At 32.5% G+C, this 26,816-nt stretch overlaps 1 protein-coding gene across 9 annotated transcripts in view; it reads right to left on the reverse strand.

The window, feature by feature from the left end:
* The window catches only part of LOC128871776 (protein Malvolio), a 73,134-nt gene that overhangs the window by 6,022 nt on the left and 40,296 nt on the right, over nucleotides 1-26,816 (reverse strand). For 3 of the 9 annotated variants that reach the window (XM_054113836.1, XM_054113835.1, XM_054113834.1), the window contains exons 6-12: nucleotides 22,737-22,892; nucleotides 22,472-22,630; nucleotides 21,782-22,227; nucleotides 19,805-19,920; nucleotides 19,648-19,739; nucleotides 17,284-17,354; nucleotides 16,518-16,934 (exon numbers count right to left, since the gene is read on the reverse strand). In XM_054113836.1, the coding sequence (XP_053969811.1) occupies nucleotides 16,853-16,934; nucleotides 17,284-17,354; nucleotides 19,648-19,739; nucleotides 19,805-19,920; nucleotides 21,782-22,227; nucleotides 22,472-22,630; nucleotides 22,737-22,892 (1,122 nt within the window). In that variant the 3' untranslated portion in view covers nucleotides 16,518-16,852. The other 6 variants (XM_054113832.1, XM_054113833.1, XM_054113838.1 and 3 more) reach the window with 5 other exon arrangements.

Raw genomic sequence — 26,816 nt, forward strand, 5'->3', positions numbered from 1 at the left:
TCCGCGCTCTCGTTTGCAGTTCAAGCACATTAGCTTACATTTGCTTGCATACGGAATAGATTCGTATATTTGATATGCCCATATGATTTGTATGCATCTTTACATATAGATTTGTTCTTTTTGAAAATTGCGCGAAATTGTATATGTATATGCATGTTTATATACATATATTAGTATACAACATATCTTATAAGGTATGTGGTAAATATTACCATACATTTTTTCCTTCATATATTGTATAATAAAAAAATTAATAATAATAACATTAAAACAACAGGTATTATTGACAAACTTGGTTTTATTTTAAATTCTTCAAGTAAATCAAATTAATAATAATCAAATACAAATACGTGAATTTATATATGTACATATGCGCATATACATACATATATACGCTCACTTAAGTAGGAGAGAGCAAGATGTCGAACGTTGCCGTTCGTTTGCTTTGTTCGTTCCGCGCTTTCGCTTGCAGTTCATTCAAGGTAACGGCAATGAGCAAGGTAACGGCAATGAGCAAGGTAACGACAAATGAGCAAGGTAACGACAAATGAGCAAGGTAACACTAATGAGCAAGGTAACGACACATTTTTTCGTGCGTGCAACCGGCTAAATCGAATTACAAGACGTTATCACGTCAAAAATACACAAGCAAGACAACAATCACTTGGAAGTAAGTTTTCAATATTTTAAAACGTCTTTCAATCATAAAGCGACATATGGGCAACACTGTGCATGGTTATAGATGTCGCATCATAGCGCCATAGCCATAAGCGTAGCCGTATGTATGTATCTATATTTGCGATAAACATTTGGAAATTAGAAATGAACGACGAAAAATTAATTGACTTAGTGGAAAATTATTCTTGTTTTTATGACAAAATGCAAATGTTGTCATTCATTCTACTTCAATATCAGTTGTTTACGGTTACGGCATGGTTATGGTTACGCCTATGGCGTTACCGCTTTAGCATTTAGCATTTTCGTGTCTTAATTTTGTTTTGTTTGCTCTTGTGACAGATGTTAAGACAGCCATATTATGATTTTTGGCATAACAGAGATGTATCAATAGTGAAAATTCGGGGTCCCCATCTATATTTTAACATAGCTTTTCTACTTAATCTGTGTATGTAAGGAGTAGATGTAGAGTTAGCTGCGACTTCATTTTAGCGTGTTTTGGCCAAAAAGCCTGTGTCGCCTATAACCAAATAAAAATATCTTTCTAAAAAGTGATATTTTTTAAACAATTTACGCAATGCTTTAACCGAAAATCCAAATGTATTACGGAAACTGTATAAACAAAACAATTTGCTTTTGTCTTGTCTCCAATGATCACATATTGATGGTTCACTCTGTATCTTCAAAAACTATTTTATATTCAGCATATGAATGCAACTTTGAGCAACAGGTCACACATTAAATTACATAAAATGGCAGAAAGTAAACTAAAGGAAAGCTTGTTGCATAGAGACATTTACTAACTTATGTATGCACGTCCAGTATGCCCAATTATATTAGCTTATTGAAAAGCTTGGCAAGTTGAATTGTATGCCTACGTATCAGTTGCGAACTCCGAATTAGAAATCAGTTGGCACACATCTGTGTAATCGGTTTTAAATAAACCCAGAGATGTTTTATTTTTTTGTGAATTATTCGAAGCTCTAAAAAAACATATTTCAAAATTGCGTTCATTTTGTTTCAGCGAAACACAGAAGTAGGCATTCAAAAGAACACGTTTTTTCTACAAACGGAATATATAAAAACGCTTCCTAATAACAAAAAAATTTCCAACACAACTTTTATATAAAATTACTTAATTCTTTCAATCTCCGTTCCTGGCAATCAATGGTACAGAAAAATATTCATTTCGGTAAAACAGTTCCGTTGAGGTAAACTTTCAATTTTTTTATTTTGTTTTACTTATCATAAAAATGTCAGTGGTATAATATTTTCCACCGCCAAATGCGAATCCCGCTCTTCAGGTTTGTTGAAATATTTCAAAATAAACTGTTTTATATGAATCAACCAAAAGCGCAACACCAACAAGAAGAACAGGCGTGAATCAACTGAAAAAGCTTAGCTTATAATCAGTACTAAGATCTCATTGCAATTGAGAACTGGTTGCAATGCAATAAGTGCCGAAGCTGGCTCTCTCTTCGAGACTGCGAAAGTGCTCTACTGCATTTATAAGAATACGTTTCGGAACATTCTTTTTGGTGATAAAGCTTTTTTATTGGCGCAAAGCAAAAGCTTTAAAAATATTTTTGAAAATATACATGCAGTTGGGCATATGTAACTTTTTTTGATAAATGTAATTAAAATAGGTTACTTTTTCTAATAGCGGTCGCCCCGCCCCTTGGCAGACAATGGGAAACCTCCGGTGTATTTCTGCCATGAAAAAGCTCTTTATAAAAAAAATATCTGCCGTTCGGAGTCGGCTTGTGGAACAACATCAAGACGCACGCCACAAATAGGTAGAGGAGCTCGGCCAAACACCCAAAAAGGGTGTATATTAATATATGTATAATTAAAATAGTTACTAATAAACAAATGTAAGCATTTTAAAGACGGCACGATCATAATTTTAGTTGACCTATTTCACGAAAATCTTTTCTTTTTATTTGAAATGTCCGTATATCCCATTATGTGTGGCATATGACATCGTTAAAATGTCTGCCACGGCCCAATTTGAGCAATTCCTTGTGTTGGGATCACTTTAATGCCATCACTTACTTGCAATTTATTGGCATAGGCCCATGCCTTCAGAAGGGTCAATAAGTGTAGCGAGGTCAATTCACATCGAGTCCGTGATTGAGGGTATGGTTACCTTCACTCAAATAGTTCTTAATAAAGGCTTACCATTAGCAGGTGCTATTGTATAAATTGCCGTGGGGATTTTTTATAATTGATAAACAATAAATTTGAGAACCGCCGCCCGAACAAGAAAGCCGCCAAGCCGTATTGGTTGTAATCTTGGGCCGCCGGTAGTGCCCGGGTTCGAATCTCCGGAATGAATACATGGAAAAATTTGGTACTTCATCCGAAAAAGATGTTTGTGTATAAACGTTCAAAGCCATGTTACCGTTTGCGTCCAGGCCTTTTAGTATCAGATAGAGTTGCATCAAGAACAGACTAGTAGGTGGAATTTGGAGTGGTTTTGTAGAAAGTTAATTTATGTAATAACGCTCAAATCGATTGCGTAAATCTGATAGAAGTTGTCTTAGAGTTTATAGGAGGCAGAATTCGAAGCAATTCTGAACTTGATAAATGGCATTTGCAGGCCCTTTTCGGTACATTTTTCACGAGTTTGGACGTGAAAGCTATCTGACGTTTGGAAGCTGCATAAATTTGTCAGTACCTCCAAAAGGGATACTAATTCGAGTGATAGTCTTATAGAGGTTTGAACCTAAGGTCTTCTGGTTGCAGTTGATCACATTTGGCTCGCATTTGAACTCGGAGAAAACCTTACGAGCTACACCACTTCTTCAAAAACAATACAACAATACCACTTCATACAAATATTGACAACGAACTTCTGATTGAAAAGGAAGCTAGCGAGATGTGGTTTGAAAAAGTAAAACGGAATGCAGGTGCATAAAGCCAGCATTGTCCGGCGTACTCTAGGGAATTTTTTCCGAAAATACAACAAATATAAAACAGGTGGAGCGGTACAATTCATTCGAAGTATTAGTATGAGAAGCAAGACAAATACCGTGACGATTTCTTTTCACTATCCCCGCAAGAGAAGTTTCACATTACAAATTCCATTCATTACAAAGGGTCAAGTGGAATATGCAAAGCTTGCAGTTGTGCTTAGTTCCAAGCAAGGCTTTAGGCATGCCGAGAGTTTGGGTATTGCATGCTTACAGTTGTAGTAGTGGGGTCGTTAATTTTTTTTCCGTAGAAAATGAAAACGTCCAAAATGAATTCTAATTTCTTTTTCTTGCCTAGAAACTGAATAGGTCTAAATTCAAAAATTTATTTCTGAGGCAGAAATTAAAAATTATAAAAAATTTAATTCTTTTTCTGGTGAAGAAACGGAAAATACCCAAAAACTAAAAATATCTATAAAAATATTATTCCTAATTATTTTTCTTGCATAGAAACCGTCAAGGTCCAAAACAGGATCCTTCAATGATAAAAAAAAGATTATTTTTAAATCTTTTTCTTATGAAAAAACTGAAAAGCCCCAAAAAAGTTTCAAAAAATATTCTATTAATTTGTTTTTCGCACTAATAATTGAAAGACCCCCAAAAAGGCTCATCTAAACCATTTGTCTTGCTTGACAGTTTAAAGTAGATATGAAACACAATACTGGAACTTTAAAGAAAACGTTTTGTTGTGCTTTATTTTATTATATTAAAAAGGGAAAATATCGAACTTCGCGTTCCGATTTCGGAGTAATCGGGTGATATCATAAATATGATACTTACGCTTTCAAAATATCTATGTAAAGTAACAGTACATGTATGTATGTATGTACATAGTAGAGTAATATTCACTCTCACTAAGATGTCAATAGCAATTGAATGCACAAAGTGATAGAAAACAATAAACAACAGATGAGAAAACAAACAAATTAAAAGTGCGATTAGTTTTTACAGGCAAGCAAATGTGTATATGTATATGTATGTATGTTGGTGTGTAAATGCAAAGCAAAAATGTTTGCACAGAGTTATTCATACAGAGTTGTAAATTCAATTTATTGTTGTTACTGTACAATAATGAGGCTGGAAAGCTGCAAAAGATCAAAGTAAATACGCATGTAAGAACAATTGTGCACATGCATACTTGCACATCATATACTGCGTATGCTTGCATGTACATATGTATATTGGCAAATAGGATTCAGCAACTCATAAGTGAATAAAACACAGGCTACAACAACGAACAAGGTAAGCAAAAAATTAAAAGATTGTTTTTTATTAATGTTATTTATACATAAATTAATTTAAATATTTTCATATACGTTTATGGAGCGTTATACAGTAGGGCACCAGTTACACAGTTGCCCAGAGAGAGAGAGCTTTAGAGTCGAATATGTACTTATATCTTCAGTTGTTTTATGTGTTTATTTATATTTGCAAATTCAACTACTATAATAATTTAATGGTGCTTGCTAAATACAAAGGGGCGGTTTACTTACAAACTTTATTTATATAGGCATAAATATAATTTAAACTACTTTTTTTAACTTTAGTTAAATAAATAATTAATACAGCGCAAACGTTTTTTATGCAATTCTAAAACATAAATATACAACAAAAGCTTTGTTACAACAACGAAATCAGTAATTGTGATAAAAAAAAATATAAATATGTATGCATGTATTTAATTTGGCAAGAGAATGAAGTGTTAGCAGAAATTAATTGCAACATTTCGTTTTAAACTAATTTTTAACTATTTAAGTTTAAATAAGTAAGTGCATAAGACGATATACTCGTATATTGATGTGTAATATGCAACTAATTTACGCCAAAAACAATGCTTTTATATAATAAATTAAAAAAATGTACTTAATCTTTTATTTACATTAGCGTAGCAGATACATAAATTAAAATTAAAAATATATTGTATATGGTAATGCCCTAATAAGTAACGTTCGCATGAATCTTCTTCTTCTTATTATCAATTTCTATTTGTTTTCTACTAACAAATCATAAACATTTTAAACTAGTTGGGAATTTCTAGCAAAAAGCTTTTTAAGCAATCATCATTGAAATGTATTCTGGCAGTTGATTGACGGGCGACGGCAGTTTCCAATGGGTTGGCCGAGGAGGTTAGTTAGCCTTCGACGAGATGGAGTATATGGGCACGCTATTGTCGTACAACGTCAACTCACTATTTGTAGTCCCATTGAAAAATCATAGCAAAGCAAACAAAAAATACAACAAAAAATAATAATAAACCATTTGGCAATTTGGTGCAAAGATCAGTCATCCAGCGGCGGCAGCAGCAAGCAGTCGACACCGAATTGGCCCACAACATGAGTTCCCACAAGCAGGCGCATTAAATTAACGAGAGAAGATCAAAGGCATTTGGTGAAAGACGCGACATGACATGATGTGCAAACATACACATGTATATAATAGCGGTGGCGCCATGTTATCAAAGATATGTGTTGGCGAAATTTATTTGAAGCGTAAAAAACCAGACACGCCAGTGGACGCCAGGCGGACGACACGTGTTGGTCGCCACATCGCCGATCGAAGAAGCAAATGCGACGCAAACAAGTAGTTTTGCAAAAAATTTATTACCAATTTTGTTGATGTTACGACGAGATGATGAAGATGTCGGTTGTGGTTGTTTTTGTTGGTGAGTGTACGTAGTTGACAGCATCGGCGGCAGCAGCAGCAACGGCATCAACAGCATAATATATGAATTTTAGTAGGCGAAACAAGAATATTTTTCTATTTAGCTTAGTGTCTTCTGGCGTGATGAATTTTCGTAGACAATTTAAAATTTTCAAGGTGTTTGTGTATGTAGTTGATTTTCCCCCGCAAATTCGCGAAATATCCAACTATTATTTTATTATATTATTATTGTACTTTCAGCGTTTGTGTTCAGTGTCAGCTAAAATGTTTATACGTGTGTGTATGTATGTATGTGTGTTTGAGTTTGTTAGCCAATGTGCATATTTATTTATTTGGACCATCATCATCAAGACGCATGATTGCTGATCACATACCGACATATTTTCAATGTTTTTCACAATTGGCCTCTGGTGACGATACAGCATGCTTGACTGAGCTTTGTATGTGTTAGTGCAGTCGGGTGGCGTCGTGTCACACATACTTGTTGTCGGTAAAAATCAAAAATTTTAGATATTAGCGTCAAGCACCCGACACGCACACATATAAAGTTCTTGTCAAACAATGCTTGACCGTCACCAGAGGCCAAATATCACAGCCATTTTTATCAATATTTACATAAGTACGTATGTGTGTATTCGGTGAGTATGTGTGTGTCATCGGTACTATTTTTAGTAGTCACATCCAATGAAAATAAATTGATGATACAAACAAACACAACAGATACACAACAAATACAACAGATAGCATTATTGCAGGGTGCATACACATGTACATATATATGCAAACACAAATACACACGTCCATGCATAGGCACAACACACGAAAGTCAATATTTTTAGTTGCGGGCGTATGTATGTATGTATGTGTTTTTGCACAGTTCAATGACATTTTTATAGTGTTTTTTATTTGTTTCACACACATGCATACATCCAAAACAAAATAAACATTTAAAGGAGCCGTACACCACACACATGCCATATGTGCGTATGCGAGTTAATGGTTTTTCACGCACAATCAGCATCCAGCAATCAGTGATGATGTCAATTCCATAAAACAATTCACAACATTTTCATTTTGTGTCGTTGTTTTCGTTGTTGTTGTTGTTCATTTCTCACATATATACATACATATATGTACGTACATAAAGATCAAATTCCAACACAAAACGCAGACATAACATACATAAAACGGCGATCAAACGAAAAACGAGACACACAAAATAAGAAATAAACGAAAACATTTGATAAAACTCCAATAAAACAAGGTAAATGTTAGCATTAAAATATTCGCAGATACATATATTAAAAAAGAAAAAAAGGAAAATTCTAAGGTACAAACATATAAAAGTCAACCTCAATACAAACTAGCAAAACCATTATAAAATAAAAAAAAATAATTATTAAAAATCCATAAATACATGCATTAAAGCAAAAACTCAAGCAAAGTACATTCTAAAAATGCAGCGCGGAAATTAAAAGCATAATAAACTTAACAAAATACATGTGTGGAAAATTATATACACATATATAAACACACAATAAAAACTTACAGCAGGTAACGCTATCATATTAAATATTAAACTTAAGTTTTCCAAAAAAAATATCTGCAGTGGCGAGCATAACTTGTGCATGAGAATTATTTTAATATATGTATATATATATTATATATATAATTGGCGCGTACACCCTTTTTGGGTGTTTGGCTGAGCTCCTCCTAATATTTGTGGTGTGCGTCTTGATGTTGTTCCACAAATTGTAGGCCCGTTTTAAGCCGACTCCGAACGGCAGATATTTTTATGAGGAGCTTTTTCATGGCAGAAATACACTCGGAGGTTTGCCATTGCCTGCCGAGGGGCGACCGCCATTTGAAAAATGTTTTCTTAATTTTGGTGTTTCACCGAGATTCGATCCTACGTTCTGTGAACCTCTGTGAATTCCGAATGGTAGTCACGTACCAACCCATTCGGCTACGGCGGCCGACCGAGTGTTTTTTAGCTGCATGAAAACTATCGATATCGATAACAATGATTTGACAGCTGAGAATGGCAAATTGTGTTGACACTTCTTTGGCAAGTCATTATGAATCGTCTAACGCCAGAGCAAATTGTGGAAATGTACTTTGAAGAAAAAAACCTGTTCGCGAAGTTCGTACAGCGATATGTTCAAAACGACGCAATCCTGTCGATTTGTCGTCGTTCTCAACTTGTTGTACTTCGACCACGTGGAGAATTTTGCATAATTTCGTGCAATAATTGAAGTTAAATGACCATCGTTTGCGTCGAGTTTTTGTTGATGGGTCTCATTTAGATTTATTATTACTAGGAAAAGTAATCAAAAATTGGACTAATCGAATGGACCAAGTAACTCGTAGCCGCGGCGAAAATACATATGCTGGATATCATATACAAAAACTAAATGCCATGGAATGATCTACCAGATTATAGTAAAAAAATCCATTCCAACAATATTTCCGTTTTGTATTAGCATTTTAAGTTCTCAAGCTCTTAAAAAACTTCTCGATATTAAAACTGTTTTTCAAGCTAATTTTTTTTTTAGTAAATTTTGTTCTTTCTGTAACCAAAACCACAATAAATCAAATATTCAAGCTTTATACAAAATTTAGAAAAATAAATCTAAATTTTGAAATTTTGAAGAAAAAGCACAAAAAACGTCTTAAAAAACTTCTCGATATTAAAACTGTTTTTCAAGCTAATTTTTTTTTGGTAAATTTTGTTCTTTCTGTAACCAAAACCACAATAAATCAAATATTCAAGCTTTATACAAAATTTAGAAAAATAAATCTAAATTTTGAAATTTTGAAGAAAAATTTCCAGTATGAATTTTGTAGCAAAATAACAAATGTAACAAAAAAATCTTAGTTCGAAAAAAATTGTAAATATTAAAAAAGCATCATGCACTAAGTTATGGTTGCCATTGTAAACTTTCACAGGATGTCATTAGGGGTATTTGGAGCATTGTCAGATAAAAAATTCGTTTAACAGTTAAAATGAAAAAATCAGTTAAAATAATAAAAATTAATTGTGTGCTGGTATGTACGAGGGTTGCCTTTTATATTTTGCGCCTTTGCACACTACGTGTGATGAACTGATTCGACATTTTCAACTTTCGATATAGTATTTTTTAGCATAAACTTACATTTAACGCTTTCACTAATCATTAACCAACTTACTTCAACTTTGATTTATTTTTGTTCCCGAACGTCAAAAATAAAATGTGAGGTCAACGTTTTTCAAAGCTCAAAAAATCTGTTGAAGCTTTGAAACTGCTCGTTTCGGAGGTATTCACATCTGAGTGACAAAAGTGCTTTAAAAGTTGATTCAATTTCATTTATTATTTTACTTTGTTGTCATTATTGGGCGCAAAATATAAAGTCAGCTCTCGTAGAGTTGAGTGGTTCGCTTAAGTATTTTACATATAAGAACGATGATGTAAATCTATAATTTTTTGTATTTCTTATAAATTATTTGAAAAGTTATTAAAACTTACGCTTAATATTAAATAAATAGTTTCGCAAAATTTAAAAATAATTGTTATTTTTCATATAAACTTAACAGTACGTCTGTAGTAGTGGTGTATAAATATGTGTTCAAGCTATTTAATACTTCGTTTGATAATCATTATTTTGGAAACAACTTCTAAGCGTCTTGGCATAGATTCTACAAACTTTCGACATAATTAAAGAGTTACGAAAGGCTTAAACAATCCTTTGTTTTTTGGTTAGATGATCTTAAACATGCTGCTTTTACTGCAATGCCAAGAAAGCAATAATGAAATTTGAAATACAAATTGACCGAAAATGTTAATGTACATATTAACGCTCCACCCACTGTAGGCCGAAAACATTAAATATTTCATACTTGTACCAAATTGTCTGTGCCGCCGGCCTACTATGCCATAAAATAATCCTAACTGATAGTTACACAAACATCTTTTTTTATTAGCCAAGGCTTATTACATTTGAATATATCTACAACCAACTTGAAGTAATTGATTATTATATAAAGCAATAAATTAAAGCTGTTTAAGTAGACAAAAGCCGCAGCTAAGAAGTAATCTTACTATTATTAGACAACTATCCCAGTTCAAAGCAAAAGTTTAGGAATAAAATTACTAACAATTATGTCTTTATTACTCATGATTATGACTTTATCACTAATGATTATGACTTCAGTGCAAATAAATGAGCCATTGATTAACCATTCATCACTTTCAACTTATGTCAGCTTGAGCAATTTAAATGTATTACAGTAAAACAAAAAAATTACAGTTAGCTTTCTTCGCGTCGAACTCGCGTTTACTGATCGAGGTATTTATGCGCCTACCTCTGCGCTATCGAAGCAATTAGATAAAGTTTAAAAATGTTTTACTTCATATCAACGTCGTTGTTATGAAAAACACATCCATTTTCAACAAAATGTTTGGTGAATTTCTTATCATTACCGCAAATAAATCCTGTTCGAAAGTCTATATTTGTCACCAATGACTCTGCGGAAATTTTTTTTCTTTAAACGAATCATGCAAACGCTCACATCCGAGCAGCTTTTATAAATAGTTTAAATGTTTGAAATTGTTTATGATAAACACCATTGACAGATTAGTTTCGTTTTAATAGCATCTTAAATCTTAAAAAAGTAAATTTTGTGAAAAAATGAAATTTTGTGAAAAAATTAAATTTTGTGAAAAAATTAAATTTTGTGAAAAATGAAAATTTTCGTGCAATGATTTTTTACGGTTTCAAATGTGGTCTGAGTCAAAATTAATGCATCGATGGTATGAAGCATAGTTCTAAAACTAGAAAATAAGCCCACTGTCGGTATGTAAAGCAGAACTAAAAAGCTCCAGACTTTTTTGTATTCCGAATCATTTAAAATTTGAAATTATCAAACATATTTAGCAAAATTTTAACGAGTCATTCACAATAACCTTTTCCTAATCCATTGGAAAACAAAATCTCAATAGAGAGCTACAGATTTGCTTTTTTAAAATAAAACGCTTGCTGTAATCTATTTATAAAAAAGTTCCGATTGTTTGAAATAAAAGACTTTTTGTAATCTCTTTAAGGAAGCTATCTATGAGTATTATGATGGTCTCAAATTTATCTCCAAAATGTGAAATAATGCAGAAGTCTCTATTTGAAGAATATGAATTAATGCTCCCATCCAATATGCAATCGATATTAGAACAGAAGAGCTAACGACCAGCAGACACAGACAACGATTCGATAAGTATGATAGAACATTTGCCTACATTAATGAAATGCTTCGGTGGCCGAGTGATTAGTGTGCTGGTTCACGAAATAGCAAGTGCGAGTTCGACTACTGGAAAACTTTCTGTAAATTTTTAATGAAACCAATTACGGTTACTATTATAAAAATATAAATTTTTACGGAAAGTAAACCATTTGCAAAAAAAATAGGAATTTCTGAAAAAGCCTATTTGATGACTTCAAGATAAAAATTTTTATCCTTGACTTCCGTTGTGTTGTAATCTCGAGTTAATCCACATAAAAATGTAATTTTTATTAGTATATACAAATCTGTATTGCTAACAGTCCCGAAAAATATTTAATTTCGATCAATATATAGTATAATATTTATTGAATTGTTTTCTAGTATTGCTCCCAATCATAATATACGTATATAAGATACACATGTTGTATTCCCATCATCTGCACAGAGAAAAAAAAATGATGCAAAGTCTCATTGTTTATAATTACTTTAAGACTGTAACGCTTATTGTAACATTTTTTGAAAACCCCCCCTAAATCTGAGGGTCTGCGCACGGGCCTGGCTCTTTGAATCACTGCACTAACAAAATTTCAAGAAAACGTGCAATTTAGCAGAGAATGTTACTTTTTGATTGAAGCAGACAGCCTCTTGAAGAACTTCAAAAAGCGATCACCAACATGGCTCAATCCCAGAATTTGGACTAATATCGCTTTAAACTGGATTTAAAACTTTTCTACTTAAATATATATGCAATTAAAAAAAAACCGTGATCTTCTTGGTCTTAGTTAGTCTCTTTCGTTAAATCTCTTCTTACCTCGATTATCAAGTTAATACTTATTATTATTATTGTTACCAAATATATGTATAAACGTCTGAAGAATTCCCGAAGGAAGCCTTCGCAAATTTATGAAGCTAAGGTCGAACACATTAAAAAACATGGGATTCTCTATATAATATTTCCCCTTATAATAGTCGTTTAAACTCATCACTCTTTCTACTCTTGCTAGCCAAAGATATAGACTAGAAATAATACTATTTTTGATTAATCTGCCTACAGGATCGATTACACAGGTCTGCAAAAAAATGGGTTCGGAATGTTCTATAAAAGTGTAGTGTCATTTCCGAAGTAATTTTTTGCGTAAAATCCGAATCCGGGGTTTAAATTGTTCTGTCACGTCAGGACTTTGAGATATCCTAACCTAGGAGTGCAAAAAACGCTGTTTTTGCCCATTTTTGAGATTATGTAGCTACGAAGATTTTGCTCTTCATAAAAAAGTAGACGTGGTATTTTAAATTATAAGTATTCCTCTTTTAAATGCCGTTGAGTTTGCTCAAATATCTTAATTTTTCACTGAGATATCGCATTTTGCAGTCTCCATGTTTTTTTTTTTGTGCGACTATGTAATCGACCGTATCACGTCTCATGTTATCTCAATGGATTATCGAATATCGAAAAATTCACAAACATGGAAACTTCAAAATGCGATATCTCAGTGAAAAATTAAGATATTTAAGCAAACTCACCGGCATTTAAAAGAGGAAGACTTATACTTTAAAATACTATGTTTACTTTTTTATGAAGAGCAAAATCTGCGTAGCTACATAACCTCAAAAATGGGCAAAAACAGCGTTTTTGCACTTTTAGGTTAGGATATCTCAAAATCCTGACGTGATAGAGCAATTTAAACCCCTGATTCGGATTCTACGCAAAAAATTACTTCGAAAATTACCCTACACTTTCCTAGAACAAAACGTTGTTGACCTGTGTTATCAGTATCTTTCTTCTGGTTGAAGTTAGCTTTAATCTTCTCTCTCAATTATTAAGGAAGTTTTAATTTTTGTTTTTTTTGTTTCTCGAGTTAATGTAAAAGAAATTATGTATTAAATAAAGTGTTTTATTGTTTGAGACAATATTTTAATTCTCATTCCAGCATCTTTGATACATCAGACTCGCAATAAATAATTGACGACGGTATTTTTCTAAGATTTTCTTCAAAAGATAATTTCCTTCTGTTGAAATTTATGAAATTTTGAGTTCCATCGGAACAGAAAGAGACTTAGACTTAAAAAAACCATGTACTCAAAGTAATACAGCTGGTACTTCCGAGAGAATTTGATTTATTTATGTATCTGTCTGTCTGCTGAAAAAACATTTAGATTTTCCTGCTAAGCTTCGTACCCATTTTGTCTTTACAAGTACAGTCCAATCGTGATAGTCCGACACATACGGGTCCGACTCGTTGTCGGATTATCAAATATTCCGGACTACCGAAGGTTCCATTTAATGACACGAAAAGACAGAAAAAAATCACATCAACACCGTCAGAAATCGCGAGAGAACTGGCGTCGTTCAAATTTAATGACAAATTCGTTGTGACCGGGAAACAAAACACAATCCCCCTCTGCTGCTATGCTACGACTGATCAAAATAAAATAATGCCAATTGCATCCATAGACGTTATGAGGTTGTCGGATTACCGAACGTGTCGGATTAAGAAATGTCGGACTATCACGATTGTACTGTATATAGGTTTGAAATTAAATGTACCAATTTTTCTTTTATCACCAGATACGCTTGAAATATGAATTTGTCAACATACTCCTATTTGTATTATTATAAGCTTGAACAACTGTTTTGCATGCTTTCAAAAGGCTTTGCATGTTTTGCAAAAGGCTTTGCATAGAGTTAAGCCAAAGATAAATGCTTCATCTAAGATAAACATATAGCAAATATCGGAGTTTGCACATTTTTTATATTGTAGATCCTTGCTTCTGTTTGCGCACTCCCAGAGCAACCAGACGTAAATAACATAAATATAATAAATTTAAATTAAGACCAGCAGACTTAGCTGTTCCAAAATTAATTGGAAAGCTTACTATTTCTGGCAAAGCTAAAATTAGTGAAAATTATTGGACGCTATTCGCCAGTTGCGGACCTTTTCTGCAATCATGACGCTAGTAGCGACATTTGCCCTTTTGAAATTTTTTCATCAGATTCTTCCTCCAATATTTCCCTATTATGACCTAATTTTGGTAAATTAGATTTAATTTAGGAATTCTAGAATTCTTAATTTAATCAAATCGTTCCACTTAATTTTACTATCATGAAAACTAAAAGAAAAGAAAGTGAAAACAAAATAAGTGCATCTAATCTGTATGTCATCTAAATTTGTATTTGTATATATCCAATGCGCTGAGAAATTTTCACATATTAACATTCACTGGTTTTTTCCATGAAATGAAAAAACTGTTATAAGCAAGCCAGTGAGAATTGTTTACAAAAATGTATTAATATTTTCGTACTTTGAAAATTTGGACCTAAGCTTTTGGTAAAATCTACTACTTTTGTTTTCAATTTTGATCTATTCTCTTTTAAAATGTTTTTGATATTATCCTATGATGCAGGAAAATGCTAATTCGATTAGTGTTGAAAACGCGATGGAATTTTTCGAATAAGTATTTAGGACGAGAACAGCTCTGTTAAACTCTTGAGTAATACCCTTTTTATTAATAAAGTTATTTTCAGAAGTGACGCTTAGATGTCAGTATTGAACATGGTAATTCCTAGACGATACCTTTTCTTTATGTCATCTTTGGCATTTGTTTAGTAGACAGATGTACATTTTTTCGCTATAGCACAAATTATTGAAACTTATTATGAAAATAGTCGATCTTATGGAACAACTTATCACGAAATTCCAGATTTTTTTGTTGTAAATATTCGTGTGAGTGAGTTGACAATTCAAAGGTTGGTGAAAAAATGGTGAATTTTTTTCCTGTCCAGAATAAAAAAGGGACTAAGACCAAAATCTGGACGTTCTGTTGAAAATATTACTGCTGTAGCACAAAGTGTTGCTGAACAAACTTCAACATCGAAATCCGGACGTTCTCAAAGTCAGGCATTCATGAATCGACTGGTAGAAGTGCTCATGGTGGACATTTAAATTATGTCATTTTTCACATATAATTGTTAAGAGCCGTATCTTGAATAAAAATAGTGCAACCTTGAAGAATTTAAAGGTATAGACGCGTTCTTTGAAAGATCCTTTATTTATAAGCCAAACTGCATTACACGTAAATTACTTTGATCTACGCGACTAAACTTGCGATACGCATGTATGATACTTACATTTAAGCAAACATGTTACTTAGGGCCGTGTTCACATCTAGCTAATGAAGCGAACTTTACTACAATGTTTCCTGGGTCTACCGTTAAATGAGTTAGACGAAGACGACTGGTACTACATCGCACTGACAGGTTTTAGAAAGCTGCTACAAAAAAAAAAAAACAATGTTTCCTATCGTACTTCATAAGGCATAAAATATATTTCCGAATAATCAAATGCTCTTCAGAAAACGTGTAATATATTTCAATATTTATATAATATTATATATTTAAATGTATTTCAGAAAGCGTTAATATAGTTCAGAACCCGCCAAATGTACTTCAAAATAGCCAATCGTATTTGAGAATCTCTTAAATACTACTTCAAAAAGTGTGATATGTACTTTAGAAAGCGTTAAATGAACTTTGATGCCAAAAACAAAATTACGAAGAAAGTCCGTAACTTTAACATATTTATGGTTGGTGAATAACTAGAAAACACATATTCTAAAAATGAAATAAGTTCGTTGAGATATACTCAAAAAGAGCTGTTTCTACTTTGGAAATAAGCCAAAAAACGTTTTTTCAGTGTTTAACTTTAAGACTAAGACTGCTTTGTAAATTTGTTGTTTTCGTAATTTAACAATCACTTGAGAAAATGAGAATACACTTATTGATACAACAAAGTGGCCTACAATGTTAGGGATGTGATGAGAGAACAGCCCTCAATACTAAACAAAAGCAGCAAAGCAATGAATGAATGCAAAAAGCTTACGAACCACAAATGTTATAACAAGGCCAAGGTGTCTCAAGGCGATAACGAATGTTGAAAGTATAAATGCAAACAACATATTTTATATGTATGTATTTGAAAGCTCATAAAACTTGTATTTAAGTATGTAACACAGTAACACGTTAACACGTTAATAGTTAAAAATTAATAACAGTATTGCCAATTCATTGTAAAAGTTCAAACTATATATGAGCACGAATAATACTTTTGGAAATGTATACATTGTTCGAGTGGATTTAATTTGATATTTGTTTAAGTATCCAAGACTCTAAATATTAATATTTATATATGTGTATATGTTATGTTGATCGCAATTATTCTTTTATTAATGCAGCAGACTAACCAAAGCAATAAGTATGCGAAAGCTATTGGTATTATGTACAAGCTTATAACGGTTAATATGGCACCTTTTCCGATATTGTATTAGGCAATGGCTCATTACTTGCCTTACTTGCGGTTATTGCTACTGAAATTGAACTGTTAAAATTAAAAAAAATAAGTTTTTTGTATTGTTAGAGACAGGTGAACATATAATTTATACAAAAGCTATTCGAAACTGGAGTTAGTTTTCGATATATTATACATATATAAGAGTATGTGTCATAAGCGGCGAAAGAAGAAGCATAACAAAGCATTAGAAGCATAATGAAGATTTAATAAAAGCTTGAGTAGTGCGCTTCGTGCGAGTTAAATGGAGATACAGATTAGGTGCAGTTTAGAAAAGTGTGCAAATTTTTTTTTTTAATTTTTTTATATAGTCTTCTAGTAATTGTAAAATATATAAATATATTTTTTAAGCCCCATGAGTGTAAAAACCCCGACTTACCTTGCATAGGTCGAATTTACGTTCTTTATCGTAAAGCTGTTCTGACTGGGAAGCACAAACCTCTGGACCCACTAAGCAGTTTGAGTGGAGGGAAGATATAATATATTAATGAAATTCATAACAAATGTAGAGAAAATAGTAAAATATTAAAACTAATACTAATACTAAGTAAGGTAGCACATACAACCTTGAGAACCAAGGACCAGGAGCGATGTTGAAATTAATGCAGCAGCATTAGACGTATCTCACGCCAACAGGAGAGGGATAAAAAGTGACGCTCTGGAATTCGTTCATATTTTGGTTAGTTGTACCTCTACTAGGTATGAAAGTTTAAAGACAGTTGTTTAAAAGGGTAAATACTTGTCGAGATATGGGCTTCTAAAGAATAATAAGAATAAAATTTATTTTTGAGTATAACTTCGGGTATAATATGCATAATACGCTACAAGTTGAAGAGTGGCATTCGCAGGAGTTATGTAAACAAGAAAAATACAATTTGTGCACTACAGATGACACTAGGTGCTTGTTTATAGCCCCCGGCTCATGAGAAAAATACATACCTAGTAAAGCTGATGTGAAATTGTATTCAAAATATATTGAAGTATGATAGTATCAAACCTTTTTATTTTATAACTTTTATAGTTTTATATTTACAAGGCCTTCGGTTGTTGGAATAAAGGCATGAACCTTTTTAGTTACTGGAATGTTTCCACTAAAAATAGCTTGGATAATGAAGTTGAACCTTTTCAGAAATGTTATTGATGCAAAAATAGTGTATTCTTCCAAAACAAAATAGAGCTCTGTTTCGCTTCGTTAGTTGATGTAACACCTGTTTTGTACAAGTTTTGTATATTTTCTCCATACCAAAAAAGATTTCCTTTCGCAGATAATGCCCAAATTATGGCAATATTTTAAAGACTATAAAGAAGTTTTAAAATACCTTTTCGTAAGGCTTCTTAATTTATAGAAAAATTCAATATATTGGAAATAAAGATATTTAATAAAAAAATAAATAAAATAAATACTTATTTATATCTATCATATCTTTTTAATCTATAAAGAGGTTTATAGAAGTAGTTTCTCTGTTTTCCTCGTTGCTAGTTTAAAAGGTAAAATTGAGTTATTTTTCACTACTCGCCGTCACAGGACATCTACAGAAAGAGTGAGTATACAAAAAAACGTATATTAAAATATTACGAGGAATATTTTCACTTTTATAATACATATCCAAGAACTTTGGCCATCCTTAAGGCATAAAAATATATCGTATGACCTCAAAAGCATTTCTCTCAAAGTCTTATTGATGAGCGATCTGGTCGCTTTACGACAGTCTCGGTTTATTTCTATTCCTTTTTATCATTTACTTTTGGTCCCTAACGGAATTAAGTAGTACCTCTAAAGCATTAGAAAGTAGCTATGATTATTTTATAATAATGAGCCTACAAGTGCTATGTCAACAATTGTCTTAAATGACTACGTGACTGTAACACTAATCAGCTTGAGAGCTGTGCAAACTTTTAGCTGCCACTAATTTACCACATCAAGTATCTCTCAAAATCTTAAATAATTTAACTCATCTGCTGCTATCATGAGAAACAAAGTGCAACTATAATGCGCGTGGCCACTTACAGTTGATGTTTTTTGGCGCTATTCCCATCAACTCACACTGTACGGTTGTCGAACGAACACAATCTCGAGGCTCACAGAAATCGATCACAGTTAGCAAATCATAATGAATGATTACTTAAGACAGAGGCTAACAAACTCTTCGTATGAGCATTAGTCACGTATATTGATAAAAAGAATCCACAAAAATTGATAACTGTCTGAACAAAATTTAATGAAATGTGACTGTCAAGCGGATATTCCCCGGTATAAATTACAATAAGACGGCAAATGGCAAAATGTTACAAGAGCAAGAACAAAGGTAGTAGAAACCATTATGATACTTAGTAACAAAATCAAAAGGGAAAATACATGCATATGTACGTGTGTTTGTTGTGAAGACTCCAACGCAATGTGGTAAATAAATCTTATCACTTGCCATAGGGAATTAGCACTGAGTTGAAATGTTGGCACGGACTAGAAAACTTCATGGTATGAAAGTGTCAAATTTTGGCGCCAATACAAGATTTGTTTAAAAGTCTTAATTGAAAACTGGAATCCATGCGATAAATACTGAAAATTTAGATTGCAAAGAAATCCGATGTGAATGATTTCGTATGTGGGTTTAAGGAAAGTGAGTTCGAGCTCACCTGTCCAGGTTGTATGTACCATAATTTATAGTCATATACATAACTAAATTTAATTATTCCTCAAAAGTATTATGAAATAAAAATAAAACACTTAAGTTAAAAAACTTACCCGATTATTTACAAATCTTTGATTGCCCATGCACGCAACCATATGTATCACAAGGTATAGGTTAAAAAGCAAATATAAAGCTGCAACTATACCTGCAAGGATATTCATTAAATATTGAATAAAGATTTTAATTCAGACGCATAAAATCAGTACTTACAAACTAATGCTACAAAGCCACCTTCCAAAGAAGCTGTCTGCACTTGTACAACGACGAAGTAGATGTTTACTGTTATTACAACTATAGTTAACAGTATAGAGATGACCTTGTTGGTGCTTTGCATGAAAAAAGAAACATTCATATAATATACTTCTCTTCATTTTTTCAAATTCCACAACGTATAAGTTTTTAATATTGGTTAAGTATTTAATCGCATTTATAAAAAAACTGTGTCCATCTGCCTGTCTATATGTCCTTTAGAAAGTCCTAAGCTGCTGAATAGGTAATAGTGAGGTACCCTTTATTTTAAGGTTTTTCTTAACTTTAAGCAAATTCTGGGGTTTATTGTTCCAAATATATATCTCTCCCTATAAACAGGAGCAGTGTCGGGATAAATTAAAATGAGCTATAGGAAGGAGCAGTGGCATTTTATGCAGTTGAAATTTAAGTACATTTGTGTGTAATTTTTTTTATTGAATCATAACTTTGGAACTATAAATAAAAAAATATTTAGACTAGTCTTGAATTCCAATGAACAAATCAAATTCCAATTTAAAAATATGTATTTGGAATTTTAGGGCATGATTTGTTTAAGGGGGGAAACCGGTTTAGACCGATCAAAAAATCGATTTTTTGATTGCATAAATCGTTAGTATAACTACTCAAGAATATGTGGTAAAAATTTTAAAGCGAAATTCGCATTATTCCCGATTCTATGAGACCTAAGTGACTGCCCGTCGGTTCCGCACCGTAGCGCGAGTAAGTTAGAACGACGTTTTTCTCGAAACTACTTTTTTTCAACTGGTAGGAATTCTAGCTTAAAAAGTTATCGAACAATCGTTCTAAAATGTTTCTTTTTCTTTATTCAATTCTAATCTATATGAACCTAAAACTAAACTAAAAAAACTACTTTGTGTTCAAGCGCCTCAAAAGCATGAAATTTTCAAAATTTTTTTACCACAATTAGGTTCATATTCTTAGGAAATATGTTGTTAATAAAAAAAAATTGCTGTTGATTTCAGAGAAAAATTGCAATTTCAGGAATTCCCACCAGCAAGACACTCGGATGGCGATCGTCCATGGACAGCACGCTCTAACGCCACTATCTCCCACGGAAATAGCTTCAGAAAAATTTAAAAGTGTACCTAAAAATATAAATAAAATATCCTCAAATCTTAAACAATTTCTGATTATTCCTTCTTTGTTCAAAAAATTCTCGAAAAACACCAAAATTTTGGCCTCCTAAACCGGTTCCCCCCTTCAATGAAGTTCAAGATAAGATGATTATTATTGGTTATTTAGGAAATTTAGGAAAAGAAGTGTGGCATTTATTAAGTGAAAGAGTGTTCAATAATATTTTTTTATGAGTCTAAAATATAATTAATTTCTTAATTTGGTTTGTTATTTTCATATTTTCGAGGACTACTAAAATTTATACATTTTATAAAAAGTCCCACAAAATTTTTATTTTTATTTTTTTAATGAAACAAACACAAATAAAAGGAATGAGCTTCATTCGTTGTGTGCTGCCTTACAAGTATATGAAATACATATGCATACCTCTAGTGATTTGTTTGAATTTTCGATATTACGCATTCTCTCAAATGACTCCAGTGCCCTGTCCGTTCTATATTCTTTTTAATATAATAAATCAGTTCAAATACCCATATTAAAATTGGAACTGATTAGCTTTGTGAAAAAAAAATGATTCACAATTAAGTGCAAATGGTCTAGCGTTATAAAATCGGCAAATTAGCGTGACAAAGTAAACAAATACATTTCATTATTATTATTATTACAGCCTGTTTGGGTAGGGGTCTTTTAGAGATAAAAGAAACTATACCTGTAAAAATTATTTCAACACCTCCAAAAAGAGGAACACGGCCTACCAACTTAAGCTCACCTTCTACGCTCAATTACTCAATCAAATACTAAACCAATACCTTAAAGATTTCCACAATCCATCCTTTCACTTACATTCCATTCACAAATTCACCCATTATGGCCGCACATGAGGTGAATGCTATCGTTGGTATGGCTGCAAATGGCAACTGTAACGACATCACCGCATTCAGTATGTCATTCAAATGTGTTAAATCTTCCATTTGGGTGAAGAATGCCAAACAGAATGTGGGTATAATGGCAATCAAACGAGTGAAGAGGACACGACGCCACCGTGGCCATTGTAGGTTCAAAAAGCCTTCCATGGAAAATTGACCCGCATAAGTTCCAGTCATCGTAGAACTTTGACCTGCTGCCAAAATGCCAACACCCCAAATATACATAGCCACTGCGCCGAAAGTGCATCCCAAAAATAGGCCACCTTTATAAATATCCGCATCGATGAGATCTGTATTATTATTACTATCCTTAAATGAAAGCTTCGCATCTTCGTACATCGTTTGATTCACGCATACATCAAGCTGAATGGAGAGAAGAACGGAAAATACTCAATTAAAGGGAGTAACAAAAAACATAAAAAAAACGTTATTTTTCATTTCGTATGTACCTATATATGTGCATATGTAAAGCTTTTTAAGATTAATGTAAATTATTTATGGTGAATAATGGAATCAATGAGAATTGGGCACACATACATACATATACACATATTTGCATAATTAAACAACTTGTTCGAGCGAAACTCGATCTTAGTTGGTGACATACCACATCTTGATTGGTTTTACCGAACATGCCATGTGCGAAGACCGCAACAACAAATAGATTTATTATAAAGGACACAAAGAGCGCCACCGCCGCCTCAATGAAGAAGTAAAAATTCGCCTCGCTCACTTTTTTCGGTTGACGGCGATCGATATCACGTGACTGTAAGGATTTTGTTAATTCATATAAGATAATATTTGGTTTTTAAGAACATTTTTGCATTTTATATTATTTATTTTTGCTTGTCATACTTTATAACGAAACTTACTTTCACCAGGGCCGAATGTAGATAAAGGTTGTGGGGCATTATCACAGCGCCCACAATGCCTACCGCCTGCAGTAGAACGTTGGCCCCACAACCGCTGCACCATGGTACAAACATGCCCTTCATCACTTCAGCCTGACTCGGCGCAGAGACGATGTACTGGAATATTTTCAAGTCATTTTTTTTTAATTTTAAATAAAATAATTGTACAAGTAAAATCAGGTAAAGCGAAGTAGTTTTGGTAAAGTAAAGTAAATACGCGGCCGCCGTAGCCGAATGGCTTGGTGCGTGATTACCATTCGGAATTCACAGAGAGAATCTCGGTGAAAACACCAAAATTAAGAAAAACATTTTTCTAATAGCGGTCGCCCCTCGGCAGGCAATGGCAAACCTCCGAGTGTATTTCTGCCATGAAAAAGCTCCTCATAAAAATATCTGCCGTTCGGAGTCGGCTTGAAACTGTAGGTCCCTCCATTTGTGGAAAAAAAACACCCAAAAGGGGTGTACGCGCCAATTATATATATATAATATAAAGTAAATAAATAAAATAAAATAAAATAAAACAAAATATATTATACAAAATATAAAAAAATTAAACTACAATAAATTAAATTAAAGTTAAAGAAAATAAATTATAATAATCAACACTTTAATAAACTAAAATAAAATATATTAAACTAAGTAAAATTAAGATTAAAGATTAAAAAATAGAAAAAATTAAAATGAAAATCAAAATCAAAAGTAATATTAATTGAAACTATAAAATACATAAACGAAACAAAATAAAATTAAATTAAATAAAATGGAGTCAAAAAAATAATCAAAATATAATTAAATTAAAATTTATAAATGAAAGTAAAAAAATTGATTGAATTAAAGAAAAATGTCTGATTATAATAGATAATGTAAAGGCAATAAAAGTTAAATTAGTTAAGCTATTAAATATGTGCATTCGTATATACGTGTAGAATCGAAATTATTGAATCCTGGAATCGCATTCGACTATAATATACTTATATACATACATATTACAAAATACGCATATGTGCATATGTATATCCCAAAATTGCCAGGTATAAATCGTGGCCGAAATGACCGTCAAACCAAACAAAAATAATGAAACATGAAAAAAAATTCTAAATTCAAAAGTACAAAAAAAATAAGAAAGAGATTCTCGAAATCCCGTTTCCATCATATGTATGTAGGTTTGCGCACGATGGAGAGAAGAATGTTTCTATCATTCTTGGGATTGGCGAGCATTGCACTCAAATTCTAATAGCGCTATATTGCCTATCTCCAAGTGCAAATAAAGGGTTTTTAATAAGAGGTATTATTTTGATATTCAAAGAAAAATGCTATTTTTTAATATAAATGATCGGATGTTTATTTCATTATAAAGACGAAGGTATGCCGTCAATAGTGGAAAATAGCATCAGGCAAATGACCATCACGACCACGCTTACAGGACAATATCCTTTCCATGAAATTTTCCATAACCGAATTGCAAAGTGGCTGCCCTATGTCCTCGATAGCCTCACAAATTCCATCTTTGAGGTCTTGAATTGACCTGGGCTGTTAGCGTAGACCTTCTCTTTCACGTTGCCCCAAAGAAAAAAGTCACAAGGTGTTAAATCACAAGATCTCGGTGGCGAATTGTGATCACCTTTGGGAGAGATAACACGGTCCGGTCGTTGCTTGTGTGGCACGTAGCGCCGTCTTGTTGAAAATAAACGTTGTCCAAATCAATACCATCCAATTCCGGCCATAAAAAATCGTTCATCATCTCTCGATAGCGCATTCCATTCACCTGTAATACCTGTTGTTGGAAAACCGACTCCGAAGGCAAATATTTTTTATAAAAAGCTTTTTCATAGCAGAAATACACTCGGAGGTTTGCCATTGCTTGCCGAGGGACGATCGCTATTAGAAAAAACTTTTTCTTAATATTGGTGTTTCACCGAAATTCGAACCTACGTTCTCTCTGAATTCCGAATGGTAGTCACGCACCAGTATATTTCTTCATTACACTTCGATTATATGTTCTATGTTTGTATTTAATAATAATTAACGAACGAGCTTTCTTAGAAGTAATTTTTAACACAAAAGTGTACAATAAATGTTAATCAAAGATGCTGAGAGCTCAACTTGGGACTTTGTATCTTATATTCACGCTTTTAATTTATTAATTTCGAAAATGATATACGAAATCTTTACAAATAAATGTAATTAAAAAAAGTATACTATGTAAAAAGTTGTGTATCCTAAATTAAAAATAAATACAGCCCGCGAAAAAACTGTAGTACCACAATTTTTTATAAGTTTTGACTATTTTTATTTCTTTTTATTTAGTTTAATTATTGGACAAATAAATCATAAAAACAACGAGTGCACGACATTTTCTTTATATGGAGACATGGAGAAACTACGTACCACCGTCAGGGTTGCACTCTAAACACTCAATGGGTTTTAAAACTGAGTACCAAATATATCTATTTTTTTACTTCTGCACAAAAAGTTTGAAGTTTTGATGAAAATTTACTGGATTTGTATAAGTTTTGTGTAAGGTTTGAAATTTGTATTTAAAAAAAAGTAGTCAAAACTGGTCAAAATGTTGCGGGTTGTATTTTGCAAGAAGTTATACTTTTCGATTTATCCGTAAACTAAGAACAAACATGTAACATTTGGAACGGATTAGATATGGCAATAAAAGTTTCCATAAAGTCATAAGAAAATTGTAGTTAAACAACCAGTTGGCTTGACTTCGCAGTATCATCGTAAAACCCTCCAATGCTCTCAAAATAGGTCAAGAAGCGAGTTAAAAGGTATATCATATCAGACAATAAACTAATAACATTCTTAAATATGTATGTACGAGTATGTAGTGAAAATTCTTACATGACCGACAATAAAATAAAGTAGACAGCCTTAGACGTGTTTTGAAGGACTTTTGCCAGTTTATAATTCTTCTCTCTCTGTATAAGGACTGCGGGCCATTGTAAAGAGGTACATAAAAAGCACGTCACGATATCCGTAAACATTAAAAATAGTTATTCAAGCATTTTAAATAGCAAATAAACCTGTGATTTTATGATTTATTTGCCTGTAGATGTGTAAAAATTTACTTTACTTTTTCTTTTGATGCCTAATGTATGTATGTTCGAGTGTGCATGTGTTGCAAATTGCTTTTATCATTTTTCAGGAGAACTTGGTTTCACAAATGTTTACATTATTATCTGTGATACTGTAAATTATCTAATACAAATGTTTACATTATTATCTGTGATACTGTAAATTATCTAATCCACTATACTGTACTGACAAACTTATTTATAGGCTTCTACCTACACCCCTTGGCAAAACGATAGCACAGCAGCGCCGACCAGTTTTAACTATTTGTGTATTTTTTTCCAATTCTTTGTTTTATTCTTCATAATTTGGTAAAAAAGTAATCCAATTTTCAGATGGTATGTAGTTTTATAGCTTATTAAATTTTAGTTTAATGAAGTGCAAGTTTCTAAAAAATCCTATTGAATTTTTATATTTTTTACCTTAACGGTGTTGCGCCCCTACTCCATATAAAAGAAAAGAAATTCTGCGCATTTGGATGTCCATAAATCTTTCCAGAAGTCAAAATATTTATGTATTATCGTTTTGTCGCGGACTGTATATCTTGAATTACATATTTAGTCTCAACAAATTCTTGACAGTCCGACGAAAAAATTTAAAAAAGTCAAGCTAATCATAAAGCTAGGCGGCATTTAAATTGATAGCCCAGGCATGACCGGCCTTATACACTTTTTTATGATCGCATTCATTTTTTTGGAACACTCTGTATTCAACATATACTACGAGTATATACCATGGGCATACATATATTTAGTAGACTTGTACTGTATGTATGTATTTATATATGAAAATGGGGCGGTAACTGATAAGAATTTATATGAAAAAAGCCCCGTGCTTGTGGGAGGCTGACAGGAGATCTCAAGCAAAAGTTTATGAGACAAAATTTATGAATGCAAGCATGTGATAATTTACAGTGCGTCATTTATAAGTTGTTGTAAGTTAATGCGGAAAGGCACG

This window comes from Anastrepha ludens, chromosome 2, assembly GCF_028408465.1.
Source record: "Anastrepha ludens isolate Willacy chromosome 2, idAnaLude1.1, whole genome shotgun sequence".
In the NCBI taxonomy this organism is placed as follows: domain Eukaryota; kingdom Metazoa; phylum Arthropoda; class Insecta; order Diptera; family Tephritidae; genus Anastrepha; species Anastrepha ludens.